The sequence below is a fragment of the Bubalus kerabau genome, chromosome 22 (assembly GCF_029407905.1).
Source record: "Bubalus kerabau isolate K-KA32 ecotype Philippines breed swamp buffalo chromosome 22, PCC_UOA_SB_1v2, whole genome shotgun sequence".
Taxonomy (NCBI): Eukaryota; Metazoa; Chordata; class Mammalia; order Artiodactyla; family Bovidae; genus Bubalus; species Bubalus kerabau.
In genome coordinates this window covers 33,452,329-33,467,150 of record NC_073645.1, presented here as the reverse complement: position 1 = coordinate 33,467,150, position 14,822 = coordinate 33,452,329, and the positions used below count along the sequence as shown (strand labels likewise).

The 14,822-nt window shown below is 41.8% G+C and overlaps 1 protein-coding gene across 1 annotated transcript in view; it reads right to left on the bottom strand.

Moving 5' to 3' along the window:
• Positions 1 to 14,003, bottom strand: part of RBM20 (RNA binding motif protein 20) — a 219,159-nt gene extending 205,156 nt beyond the window's left edge. Inside the window, exon 1 of the mRNA XM_055560987.1 lies at positions 13,379 to 14,003. Coding sequence (XP_055416962.1) covers positions 13,379 to 13,557 — 179 coding nt within the window. The 5' untranslated portion in view covers positions 13,558 to 14,003. The remainder of the gene's footprint in view (positions 1 to 13,378) is intronic.
• Between the last annotated feature and the right edge of the window lie 819 nt (positions 14,004 to 14,822).

The following is a 14,822-nucleotide window of genomic DNA, read 5'->3' as shown; positions in this document are numbered from 1 at the left end:
TGAGCATGGGGTGAATGATACAGAGTGTTACAGGAAACAGGCCACAGGGTGTTACAGGAAACAGGCTCTCACCCCATCCTTGAAGACAAAAGGAATGTTCCATCTGAGGAGAGAGAAAGTAGTTCAGGTGAAGGAAACGGGACAGGACAGCAGCCAAGAGAGAACAGAGAGAGTTAATGGGGGGCAAGGCCGGAAGGGGCTTCTAGTATCTGAATCTCGACCTATAGGCGATGAGAAACTTCCCCAGGGCTTTAAGCAAGCAGATGACATGGTTAGCACTGTGCTCCCGTGGAAAAAAGAAAGATCTGAGGACAGGCCCCACTGGGAGGCCTGGGGCAGAGGTGGTGGGCACGGAAAGTGGGGAGGGGTTCCCAAGGAAGAAGGAGGCAGTGCAAACTGCAGCGGGTCAGAGCTGGGCTCTGAGCCTGGGCTCTCCAATCATTGGCGGGAGGACCCTGAACTCCTCGTACTTACTTAATCCCTACCTACTTCACAGGGTTGTTGGAGGATTAAATGGGATAACCTAGGAGGAAAAACAGTGCCTTGTGAGCCATACAGCACGGCAGGATACCCGTGCTGTCCAATCCCTCCTGCACTGTCGCGTCTGTAGACCCTTCATCGCTAGGAGACTTAAATTTACCCTCACAGACACGAAGGTTTCCTCTGCTCACTGAACTTCTCTGACTGCTAAGTGGCCTTTGGTAAATCTAATCTTCCTTCTGGACCTGGCTTCCTTTTCTACAAGAGAACTGAATCAGATGATCTCTAGGGCCCCTTTCAGCTTGAAGTTTTGCTTTCTTATTCGCCTTGTAGCCCAATTTCCAGAGTAATAATTATTTGTCAAATGAAAACTTATTGACGGAAGAATCAGCAATAGAAGGAAAAGAACCAAGCTAATGAGTGACTGACACTGAAAACTAAGGTGATAAAGTGTGTGTTCTTTAAAAGCCCTGAAGGATCGTATCAATAAGTTCCATTCAAAGACACAGTCATAAAAATTCAAAGGAATTTTCATCTCCCCCAAATTGATTCTTATTTATAACATCTGTGGTCCCAAAAGGTTGAATTATCATTGGCTTAGATATTTACCTAAGAAAACTAAAGACATGTCCACATTAAAACTTGCAAAGGAATATTTATACAACTTTATTGTAATAGCCAAAAAACTGGAAACAGTGTAAATGTCCATCAGCAGGTTAGTGATAAACAATGTATGACATATCCATAAAACAGAAAACCACTCAGCAATGAAAAGGACCAAACTTTTGATATGTGCAAAAGAACAGATAAAATTGTAAGCTGAAAGAAAACTCACAGAATGAGCGAAAATACTTGCAAATCATGTATCTGATAAGGGTCTAGGATTCAGAATTTATAAATTCTGAATCTGATTCATAACTTCACACAAAAAAATAAACAACTCAGTTTAAAAAGAGACAAAGGACTTTTCTCTGAAAAAGATAAACACAACAAACACATGAAAAGATGCTCAGCGTTATTAGTCATTAGGGAAGCATATCAAAACCACCATGGGATCGCACTTCACACTCACTAGGATGGCCATAAATTTTTTTTAAAAAATGGAAAATAACAAGTGTTGGCAAAGCTGGAAGGAAACTGGAACCCTCATTCATTACTGGTGGGAATGTGAAACGGTGCAGTTACTTGGAAAACACTTTGGAAGCGCCTCAATAACTTAAACACAGAATTATGATATGACTCAGCAATTCCACGTCAAGATACATACCCAAATGGATTGGAAACAGATGTTCAAGCCAAAACTTGCACACAAAATTCATAGCAGAATGATTCACAATAGTCAAAAGGTAGAAAGAGCCCAAATCCATCAACTGATGAATGGAAAAACAAAACATTATCTATCCATACAATGGAATTTTACTCATCAATAAAAAGGAATCAAGCACTGATACATGTTACAATATGGATGAACCCTGAAAATATTACACTAAGTGAAAGAAAGCTAATATAAAAGGCCACATATTATATGATTCCATTTATATGAACTGTCCAGAACAGGCAAGTCCATAGATACGGAAAAAACAGATTAGTAATTGCCAAAGGCCTGGGAGAGGAGGGAATAACTGCTTAATGAGGACAGGGTTTCCTTTCGGGCTGATGCAGATGTTCTGGAACCAGGCAGCAGTAGCTGTTAAGCAACATTGTGAATATACTTAAAACTACCAAATTACACTTGAAAATCATTAAAATGGTTAATGTACATGTATTTTATCACAGTTTTGAAAAATATTATTTCCCCCCAAATCATTATGCAAGTGAAATAGCCAAGTAACAACACGAGTGCATACTATGATTTCATTTGTATAAAATTCTAGAAAATGCAAACTCATCTATACTAGATCACTAGTAGCCTGAGAGGAAGGGGGTTAAGGAAAAGAGAGAAGGATAAATTATAAAAGGCATGAAGAAACTCTTGGGGTGATACAAATGTTTACTATCTTTATTGTTTGATGGATGTTTTAAACATGTACAGTTTAATGAACTTCAGTTACACTTCTGCAAAACTGAGAAAAGATCAACAAATGTTTTAAAAATTATCAACAAATGTTTTAAAAAATGTTTTAAAAATTATACCTCTAAATTCTTACACTAACTAAATTTCTATTTGAAATACACAGGGGAACTGTTTAGAGGATCTTCGCTATAAACCTTTTTGAAGGTCAAAAGCGAACAATCTTTCCCTGATTTATTGATTCTATTAAGTGTGCTTTTTACATTCAATGGTTTCTTAAAGCAAAAGAACACCTGTAACAATGTCTGCTAAAACCGTTCAAGAGTATGTCTGGTGGAGACTAAGCAAGCTTGATGTGGCCATGTTTCAAGTCAGAAATTCTTTTTGCTATTAATAGGCACCTAGGACACTTTAATCATTGCTGAATCCTGGTTTTTTGAATTGGTTCAAAAAAGGTCTGGTAGAATTTGGCAGAGGCTCACTCTGCAAATCAAACGATCGTATCTGTTATTAGTTGAGCACATGCTGAAAGGATTATAAGTGTTTATGTACTCTCCGTGAGCATCCAGTTCAGATCTTGCCTAACATGCATAACGACAGAATAAGACAGTGAATCAAATGCCAGAGTCAGATTTGCTCGTGGAATTTAAATTGGGATATGGATTTCACTTTAAACCAAAAGTAATACTTAAAGCCACCAGAAACGGAAAAAGAGGTTTCTGATCGGACTGCTTAGTTTGTCTCAAATTAAATTTGGCAGAGTTTCAAATTTATTTCTGTACTCTTTCCATAATAATATTTTCCTTGTAAATAATGGGTTTTTTAATAAATTATTTTGAGGATGCAGATATTTACATACAGATGACATGATCACTTGAATTTATATAACATTCTCCCATCCCAGTCCCACACCACCAGTTCTTGCATAAATACTATTTTCCTTTAGCTTTGTTGAGCCCTTTGAAGTTTGTGACTTGATTTCTTCATCTGTAAAATGGGGTGAATAGGGGCATTAACTTCACAGGATTATTGTTGGATATTAAACATATATAAAGTGCTGAGACTATTGGCTGACTCACAGGAATCACTCAATGAATATTCAATGTTATTCACATAATTATTACTATTCCCTTTTACAGATGAGAACACTGAGGCTCAGCGCTACTGGTGGCAAAGCTGAATCCAGAACACAGAGCATGCTTATTCCTGATTCTTTTCACTACCCCACACCACTCTCCCCACCCATACATATTTCGTGCATGAAAATAAGAGTACCAATCGAGAAGAGGCAAAAATAGTTGTGTAACTTAAATCTAAAAAGCATGAACAAACTGGTAGTCACAGACCAGCTCCAAGACTCATCCAGTTTAGGCCCCAGGGCAAGTCATCAGTCATTTTTAAAGTCGGCTTCATACAGTGATTTTGAAAAAGGAGATTAAAGGTTTCTGCAAAGAGTCAACCGAGCTTTGAGGATGCCCCCCAAATTGTGCCAGCTAGCAAAAATTACATTATCGCCCACTCACTGCTTCAACATTAAAAGGGGTTTATATTCACTTTGTATGGACATTAAAAAGTATTGCAGCTCAGGACAGAATGTCTCTGGAAGGGTTACATGGAAAGCGGCAGGCCCATCAATTAAGTTCTTTCTTATCAGGTCAAGACTAGAAAAATCCAGAGGCTCCAGATAACAATGCAAACATATTTGCAAGGCTGTCTGATTTAATCTATTTATCCACATTAACCTATTCTAAAGTGATATTTAGTTAAGGTTCCAGTTCCAGGAATTTCATTGAGAAGGGTTCTTTTTTTTTCTTTGTTTGTTTGTTTAAGGTGGTCAAGTTAAAAGATAAAATCACTAGACGAAAGTTTGTTGGGAAACAGGGTATTCAGAGGGTCTCATAAGATTACTTCCAAAGACAACCTAATCATAGATTAGATAGAGAGATCTGGCAGTGACCATGTTAACCAAGGGATCAAACTTAGTGGAACATACATCGCCTGTTGAATGCATACCCTTGCCAAAATGCTTAACCTGAATCCGGCCATGAGGAAACAACAAATACATCCTGATCATGGTTCCTTCTTATTTTTTTACATATTTATTTTTTAAAAAATATTTGACTATACCCCACTGCATATGGAACCTTAATTCCCCAACCAGGGATTGAACCCCTGCTCCTTGCACTGGAAGGCAGAGTCTTAACCACTGGACTATCAGGGAAGTCCCCAGGTCATGGTTCACTCTCTAGTGGGGACTCTGGTCATGAAGAGCAGAAAAGAGCAGGTACACTTGCTAAATTAAAAGAGATACCATAAACAATGCACTTGAATCTGAACCGGAGGGGTTTAAGAATTGCTATATGAGACATTTTTCTGACAACTGGAAAAAGTTAAAAATCAAGTGTTTATTGGAAAAATCATTTAAGTAAGACTAACCATCTTAGATGCGACAACAGAATCGTGGCTATGCAATTTACTTCCAGATGCTCAAGAAAAATACGTGACACTGCTTCTGTTTGGAAGTATGGAACAGAGTGTGAGATGCCCTAGAGAGACCCAGTCTACCCCCACACATAGGAAGATCTTTGTGGGAAGTACTGAGCCCACACTCTACAGCCCTCAATCCGCAACTACTGAGCCCTCATGCTGTAACTACTGAAGTCGGTGTGCCTAGAGCCTGGCACAAGAAATGCCAGCGCAACGAGAAGCCCCAGCACAGCAACAGAGTAAGCTCTGCTCGCCACAACTAGAGACAGCCCCGGCAAAGCAATGAAGAGCCAGTGCAACCAAAAACAGATAAATCAGTTTTTAAAAAAGAAAACAGAAAGATGTTTGTGGGGAGAGATGGGAGGAGATAACACACCCAGAGATAATTTTCAAAATTCTCTTTCAGAGGTCGAGTAGACTAGAGCTGGCAGATAAAAAGGAATGCTCTCCATTTCCTTCTCGCTCATTTCCAGGCAGGAAAAAAGGGCAAATAACAGAAAACGCGACAGACAGAAATATGAGGATTCTTATGCTAGCCTGACCACCACTTGCTGTATGACTTCAAACAATTCTCTTGACTTCTCTTTTGCTCACTTGCCTTACCCTGAAAAACAGGGCGGCTGGGCTAAAGCAGCTCTCAGATGCCTTCCAGATCTAAAATTTAAAATGCGAATGGCTCATTCAGTCTTACAGACAACATGCAATGCCAATGTGAAAAGTCTATTCCTTTTTTTTTTTAATGGAAATAAGCTTTTCCTCTCTGATTAGAAAATTCATACATGCTCACTGGAAAAAAAAAACTATAAAAAGGGAAAAAAGAAAGACAAACCACTATAATTGCACCACCTAGAGTTAAAACCACTGTTAATATCTTTTATTTGTTCTTTAGATGGTTTTTCAGGCTTGAGGAACCAGCACATGCTCATAAAGGTTTTTTAAAAAACCTAAGATCCCAACATATGTGCTGTTTGTAATTCTTTTAGTTAACAATATTATATGGTTTACATTCCTTATTAACAAATATAGAATAATGGCATCGTTCTAATGGATGAATGGTACATGCTATTATACAAGCACGTGATTTATTTTCTCAATGAGAAACATCTGGGTGGTTTCTAATTTTTTGTCCTTCTAGACAATGCTGCAATAAATATCCTCAGGTTCATCCTCATTATGTAAATAACAAAGTATCTAAATCAAGATTTAATCACACTACCCCTCTCCCTTTTCATAAAAGTTTTAAAAAAAAAAAATCTCTTTTCAAGTATTAAATAAAGGCTCTCCCATAACTCCAGACTACAGTGAGCCTGCCAGCCCAGGAGGATGCAGGGCCCTGAGGAGACCTGGGCTTTAGAATGCTCTGGAAACAACGTTTGATCTCTTTGATTTCAAGGAGGCACTCGGAAACCTGAGGCCCAGCTTCTGCATAACCGTGATCTCTTTGCAAAGTGTTTGCCGGCGCCGAGTTCTGGGCGAGTCTGCGGCCCAGGCTGCGGCGAATGAGTGAAGCAGGCAGCATCTAGTCCTAGCCTGGGCCACCAGCAGGCTCCTCCAGACGTCTGTTGGCCCATGCTTATGTTTTCTGCCTTTGAAAATAATAACGGCACCAAACACACTCCCACCTGCCTATATTCAATACAATCTAATTTAGACACATGAAAATTACCAGATCTGTCTCCCAAATTGAGAACCATACTCTTTCTACAAACTCAAGCATTCACTTTAACATTCCAAAATAATGAACATTCCAAAGGATTTGTTTTTATTTCTTTTAAGTTGGTAATAATTAGGAAACAGTATGAAATGCCCTCCTTTTCACTGACATTAGAATCTACCTTTCTGTTTTAAAATTATGTCATTGATCCAAATGTCACTGATCCAGCACTTTGCAAGTGCTGAAGAACACTTTTAATTCTCTTTTTGTGGCTACTGCTGTTTCCGTGAGCAATAAGTCTCACAAACATGTACCTGAGCCCTTGATTAAAATGTAACTGATTCTCCATCACATGTGAAGGCAAGGAGAGGCCTCCTACAGATAAGCACTCAGCAATATTCCTGGGGATTCACATAATTTTATTCTTGGAAGGAACTGACATTGATCATTTCCAAACCCTGGAGAAGCAGGATTAGGAAGATTAATTAATGTGTCCAGGTTACCCGCTCCCAATCCAGGGTTTCCTTTTCCTCTCTGACCCTCTTTGTCAGAAACCCAACTATTACTTTAAAACAAAGATACTCATTTTACATTTGACAACACCAGAAAGATCCTACCTGTCATTCAATTCAGTAATGAATTCAAAATAGAGCCAAAGAAGTAACTCTGTGAAATGAATACGTCCTTAAAATATATATTACCTTGTCTTCTCCTTCAGCATCATAGCACTGGAGGTCAGGCTTAAGGGTGGGTCTAATAAGAACCAAAAACACATCTGGAAGACAGTCTGCAGACAAGCTGCACCAATGAAAAGTATTTAAGATGTTCAGACAGCCGTGAATGGAGGTTTCCAGGTTTAGATCAGAGTGGAAGTGGCAACTGAGAACTGGTGGGTCATCACTGTGATCCAGAGAAAGCAGGTGCAAAGAAAGCTGCAGCAGATAACTCTGGTGCATCCTTGAAGCAAATAACCACATTAAAGAAGGGAAAAGTGGCGTGAAAACTATCTTCATGGGATGACAACCACCCCCAATGCAGGCATGACCTCCAGCCTTTTGCTTTTGAACACATGGAAAGAATTATTTGGCAAATTGAGCCACAAGTTATTAACACATCCTCATTCAACTCGCTTCACAGCTCCTGTTTTGCTCATAAAGTACATTCACATCAATATGGACCATACCCCTGACAGAGCCGCTGTCAGCGAGCCGGAAAAGTTTCCTTGTAAACTATCAGGGGACTTATTTATCTTATAAAATCCAGCAGGAATTGTAGGAAAAGAGAGGCTCAATTAACTTGTCTGTAACTTCTGCCACTGTAAAGACTTTATCCTATTAGATGGATATACGCCTTAAATCCAAAATACCCCCAACTTGCTGTCTTGAAAATGTCGAAGACTGAAACCTTAGTTGGGTGGAATTAACAGTGACCACCCATTGCGCCAGGCAAAATATCAGCCCACTGCCAATATCCCCTTGGTGGTTGTTGGAAACCAAATTCACATTCCTGATTAAAAATGTGCCTACTTAATTAAAGTCAGGATTTCCCAGTCTTCTCACTGGTGGGAAGAGGCAACATGAAGCTTCCAGAACACACACATCAGCAAGATCCAGTCAGGTTCATTAACCAGAAAGGGAATTGCCATGTGCTCCTTTCTACAAGCTGCTAATTACCGTCTTTTGCCTGATTTTGGAATACGGATCACTTTACTTTCTGCAAAACTTTTCAATGTGCTATTCTAAACACAGCCATCAGTCACTCACACCAGCTGTGGATTCACAGCAACTTTCCTTGTTAAAATACACAAAATCGTATCGGCTACACCATCCCAAACAAGATAATTAGTGTGTCAGGAAATAAAAATCAGATTAAGCGGAATTTTGTGGCACAGGAGACCCCTTTAAGCTTTTGCCTGACAGAGGGACCAAGGAGGACGAATTTGCCTTTGGAGTTTTAATTCCACTGTCTCAAACTTCTTCCATTCTAGTTTTTCAAGTTTAGTTTGATCTGTTTTAATTCTATACCTTGGTTAGATCTCAGCTCCTAGCATTTTGTAGATTCTTGTTTATCAGAGAAGTGAACTGAGCTATACTGGTGTGTTTATTTGAGGATTAGCTGTTGTGGTCAAGGAAGAAATATTTGTTCAACTGGAGTCAAGAACCTACAGCCACAAGAAAAATAAATCAGAGAGAGAGAAACTGGATAATGGGGGATCATTTCACTGTGAGTCAATCCTGGTGGGGTTTTTCCCCCCCCCGGTGACTTTATGCATAGGCAAAAAGAATTTAACAGATCCAAGTCCACATTCCAACTGACAGATATGGGTTTTTTAAATTATTAATTTGATGAACTGCTAAAGCAGTAGCAAGAGAATAAGTGGACAGAAGAATAAAATAGGTGATAAAATTTGTCTTCTTTTTCTTCCCCTGCAGCATTGGCATTAGAAAAGCTCTGTGTACACCATATGTACAGTCATTTAGTGTGACTAATGGGAATAATGTACTACATTTCATAAAACTGATCTCTGGCAATTTGAGAAAACACTGGATGGCTACACTTACTATCTAAAAGTACTTATCAAAACAAACCCTCAAGCAAAATTGCTTTTTTAAAAAAACAACCCTTAATAGGCTTTCTAGTGAAGCAAAGAAACTTTTCAGAATGTCAAGAAGCCTCCCTGTTTTGGGTAAATGCTTAATCCTCTCAGATGTTTTCTCCTGCTGAATGCTTGTCTTATGTGCAGTTTAAGATGGTGTTTAAAATTTTCAAAATTCCTTCTACAAGTGTATCCCTGTTTCCTCTAAAAATGGACTCAAACTGATGTTAGAAAGTGGCACAGATGTTAGAAATTCCAACCTCTTTCCAGAACAGGACCAAGTATGAGTTGAGATAATGTCCCTTTTTGGCAAACTCTTATTTTCTCTCAGATTCTGGAAGTAATTGTCAACATGCCCAATAAAGTGGGTGGACATCACACACAACTTGTCTGAGTGTCACTGTACAAGCTACATGGAGATCCTTTCAAATACAAGACATCTGTGAAATCATCTGCAATCAGAGTGACTGCTTGTAATATTCCCTAGACTGATCTGGGGAGCACTGTGCACTGAAGACACAGCCGGCCAGCGTCCTAACTCTAGGCAGAAGACTGAAAAAGCAATCAAAACTGGATTTATATCTTCATAAATCACAATACACGAAGATGACACTATCAAACGCTAAATCAAAACTTTTTCCATTTTCATAATTGATTTTTATTCACTTCATACCAAAATAATCTGGAAAGGAAAAAAATAAGTCATCAATATACAAATTAAAGATGCAACCCGACATCAAGCATTAGTCAGGAGTATTTCACTGCAAATCAAATAATTTAGGAAAATCACCTGAGTGCTCATCTCATAGATGTGTGTGCTTGCTTGGTTAATTTTGACCATGATTAGTATCACACTTTCTAACTGCATCTGACAACCGACTTCCACACTGCACACAGAACCAATGACTGCTTTCATTCTGAAGAGTTTTAAAACTTACAACCTAAAATTGTAATTTCTGATGTTCATCAGGATTAATAAATAACTTCTTATAAATCAAGAATTAGGTTTGGTTATAAAGCACAAAATTAAAAAATAAAATACTTTTGAAAATAAAATATTGTGAATATTTGAGGAGATAAATCCTTGTAAAACATTCACTGACACATATCAATGTTGTTCTATTTCTGTTCATAGGAAGATAATATATATTTTTTAAGCTCTCAAATTATTCTGATTTCCTAAACTTATTCCAAATCTCTTAAGGTGTTATTTATAATTCCTTTGCCCAAATGGCTTACATAATGCTTCAGATTTTATTCAGTAATATCTCCACACTGGCCAGCTTAGAGAATGCACGTTTAAAACACATATCTTATAAGACATTAGTTATATGCGTCTAAACATGGCTGATAATCTTCATAGGTAATACAAATACTAGCCTGAGGTCAGGGGTTAACAAGGGTGGAGAGGTCATGCACCATGCTTGACTGAAGCTAACAATACAACAATGAAAAAACTAAATACACCTGAACAGGACGAAAGACCTCCACGGTAGTTAACTTCTGATGCAGTCTTCATAAATACAGAGACTGGATTCTATAAAATAAACCCCAAAGTCAATCACATTATTCATTGTCACACCTCATTCTCTTGAGACCAAATGTAACGTAGGTGAATAGGATTCAGTAGGTACCATGTTCATGACTGTTACTTTACCAAAATCCTTGATGTCACCCCAAATGAAAACGTTATTAAAGAAGATCAGTAAACACAGACTTTAAGTGAAAAATTATTGTAATCCTTAAACGCTATGCAACATGAAGATTGATATCTTCATCATTTTGAAAGCAATCACAGCTCCTCTTAACAAATTACATAATAACCTCATTTAAATAACTAGAAAAAACACAAGTTTCCTCAATACAATGCATTTAACATGCCATCCTCTAGAGAATTAAACCCAAAGCTCTAGCTTCACAAAATTCTCAAATCAAGAGGCGGACAACTCTTTTTGCCGCTGAGGGCAATCTCTCCCCGCCACATTTTCTCAAAGATGGCTGATGCAAACAGCACCTCATAACTACATAAAAATGGTTGCTCAGATTAAATTATGCAAACGCAGTTTCAAAATAACCTGCTCAAGTTTCAGCGCATTAAAGATGGACCTGCAAATCATTTGTCGTGTTATGCCTGCTTCCAGCAGAATCACAGTGGGTGATCAGGCGAGCACAGAACCCAAGTCATCCTTATAAAAAGAAAGACTCTGAAACATAAGCACACAAACATCAAATCCCATGCGCACATTCACCAGCCTTGGACTTGGCGCCTGAAGACTGATCTGTCACCAGTGCAAAACAAGGAAAAGCCATCAGGTAGTTCCTGAGGTCTCCATCCTGGAACTACTAGCAGAAGGGGCCATCTTTGAAAAGCTCAGGCTCATCAATTAAAGTAAAATATTCCAGGGGTGGAATTTCAAAAGGGGGGTGAATTTACAAGGTTAATTTTTTATTACATGAGGTAATTGATATATACTTGAAATGATTCATCTCCCACAAAAATAGCCTTTATTTTCAACCGGGCAATATTTCATAGTCAGACACCCATTTACAAAGATTTTTCTGTGAACATAAAATTCTAGGCTTTTTCCTAATTAAAAGTAAGTGACTGGAAAATGTAGGGTGATTACAATACCAAAATAAGTTCAGTAAACTTAACGTGCAGCCTAATTTCAAGCCAGGAGACACTGGTAAGAAGCACATTAGATGTTTCCCAATTAATAATCAGTCAATTAGGGCTTTTTCCTCTTTTACTAAATAAACTTCAGGTTTTAAACATCTTTTCTGTGTTACTTTATATTAAGGACTGAAGAGAAATTTTAAGTAATGATGTACTTAAACTGTCCATCATACTTAGTAAATCTTAGCTGAAATGACTTGCAAAACAAAGGGAACAGAATAACAATATAAAATATTTTCAGTTTCAAATAATTAGCTACTTGTAGGTAGTTGAAAAGTTTTATAAAATCAAACTAAAGCCAAAAGTTGTCATAAATGGAGCTTTTAATATTCTACCAGTCAAAAAAAAAAGAGGGGGGGAACCATTTTGTTCTGCAACAGGATACCAATGTTCTTTGATGTCAAACATAAATTTTCACTATTCTTCCATGACATGTTAGTCTTAAAAACAAAATTTACTTCCATTTACGCCCCATCACTGGTTATTTCTCTTACTACATTTTAATAAGTTTAATAACTCAAAGCATCAACACAACAGCGCTGGAAAACCTCCGCTTCGTTCCATAGGACTGATTTTGCTGAACTTGTGTTTATTTCTCTTACTTTCTCCAGCTTCTCCAAAGCACTCATCGTCCAGGCTTTCCAACACTTCTTACCCTAGTTCTGAGGACTTCACTACAGACTGAGGGACATTTTTAGGAAAATAAAGATCCTTTCAACAAACCAACATTCTAGGCCTTAAACCGTCCAACAAAATCTGGAAAGAATGAACGGAACCTCACCATTTTACTTTTATCTCCCCCAGATGGGTTGAATAAAGCTTCTGAGAGCACACTGGCCATCCCCAACCTACTCACGCATTGGGACGTCCGGCCCGGAATATTCGCGACCCAAGCCGCACGGTTCCCCCGAACCACGAGATGGTAACATTAATGGAAAACGGTTCCGCTGCTAAGAACTCGTCGCAAGGGCCTTCTTGGAAAGTGTAAACACTTCTTGCGGGGCAAAGCAAACTATGTTGTCCACAAACCCTCGGTACCCTTTGCACCCAGAATCAGGGTCACCATTTAAGGTGGTTTCTTCGGGCGGGCGTCTTACTGACGCGCCCTCCCGCACGCGCACGCACATACTCGCGCGCGACTCTCTATACATTTCACCGGCCTCCTAGGGCTGGAAAGATCTAGGCCATTCCCCCCGAATTGAGCTAATTGAGTTTAAAATATCCAGTAGAGAAAAGAAAGGGGATGAGAAAGAACAAAATTATTTTCCCCAAATAGCTTGGTTTTCCTCTCCCCAAGCTGACGAACAGCCGGAATGACACCAACCCTGCTGAGAGGGAGGGCAAGAAAACTTCAAACGCGAGGCGGCCGAGCGAAGTTTAGCCGGGTCAGTAGAGAGGAAGCCACAGAAGGGGGCGCCCAGGGCGAGTCCCCCAAGCGCATCCAGGTCCCCGCTCCCCCTTCCCTCCTCTTACTTTTGGATGATCTGGGGCAGGCTGGCTTGGGACGGAGGCGGCGGCGGCGGCGGCTGCATCCCTCGCGGGCCTGGGGGCGCCGGGGGCGCCGGGGCACCGGGCACGCTGCGGGCATCTCTGTCCGGTTGCTCGGGGCCGCTGGGCTCGGCGTCCTGGCTCATGGCTGCGGCCAGCACCATGTGAGGCGAGACCGGCCCGGGCTCGCGGCGGGAGAGCGCGCGCGAGGGGCGGCCCCGGGGCACGGGCGCTCACTGGCCGGGGTCCCCGTGCCTAGTCCCCTTGTCCTTCCCGGTAGCGCGGGGAGGAGACGCGATGGGCGGGGAGGAGGCAGTCCCGGCGGCGCCGCCTCCGCCTCCTCCCGCGGGTCCCGCTCGCCCGGCCGGGCCACTCAGAGGTGGGGGCCAGGGGGCGTCTCCCAGCCAGCGGGAGACGTTCGGCGCCCGGGTCGTCAGGGGATCTCTGCCCGCAGCTCCTGGGCGCTGCGTTCTCCACCCGCCACCCGCGCGCCTTCAGGGTCCCCGGGTCGGCTCTCGGCAGCGCAGCTCCACCGCGTAAGGCGGCGAGACACACGGCAACCCGCCGCCGGACGCCGAGCTCTCGCCTCTCCCGCTAGCCGGCGGCCTCCGGACTGTTCCCGGGGACGACGCGCGCGTCCTCGCGCGCTCCTGCCTGCCAAGCGGGGCGGACCGAGTGCGCCCCGGGCGTCTGCGCGCATCGCCAGCGCGAGGTGCGCGGGCCTTGGCACCTTCCCGCGATTGGTGCCCAGCCAGCGCCACTCGTGGCTGAGGGGCCCGAACCCGCGGGGGGGAAAGCCCAGAACTCCCTCAGGTCGGTGCGACTGGTAACCCTAGGTCTAAGATGACCGGACCCGAGGGCTCTCCAAATTGGCAATCCCCAGAGGCAGCCTGTGGGGCCGCCGTGATTTCTCTTCATTTATTTCCCCACTTTTCTAAAAGACCTGCCGCTGTCCCGCGAGCGCAAAGACAAAACAACGTGTATGTTTTATTCTTGTTATTTATTGGCCAAATCTCAGTAGGAATGTAAAGGATGAAGAGGAGTTCGCTACCACGGCTCTCCCCAGGATTACCGCCTCTGAAGCTCTGTTGGTTGCCCGGGAGCCACCGTGCGCCAGTTCACCTGCACACATCGGTTCACGGTGGTGGACGCGGGCGTCCTGCGCTGAGGAGTCACCCCACGAGGTGCAGCGTAATGTCCTAGAGCACCGGCAGAAATCTGGGGACGCACCTGGTGCCGCGGAAACGTCCAGAAGCTGGGCAAAGATCTCGGAGAGTGGTTACCCTGGAGATCCTTACCGTCTGGCGGACACATAACTTTCTAAATCCTGACACAGGCGGCCCCGAGAAACGAGGAAAGGCGACCCTTGGGTGCCTTGGAAGCCAGAGCGCACGTCAGGGTGCCCCAGGGTCTGGAACGAAGCTTCCTG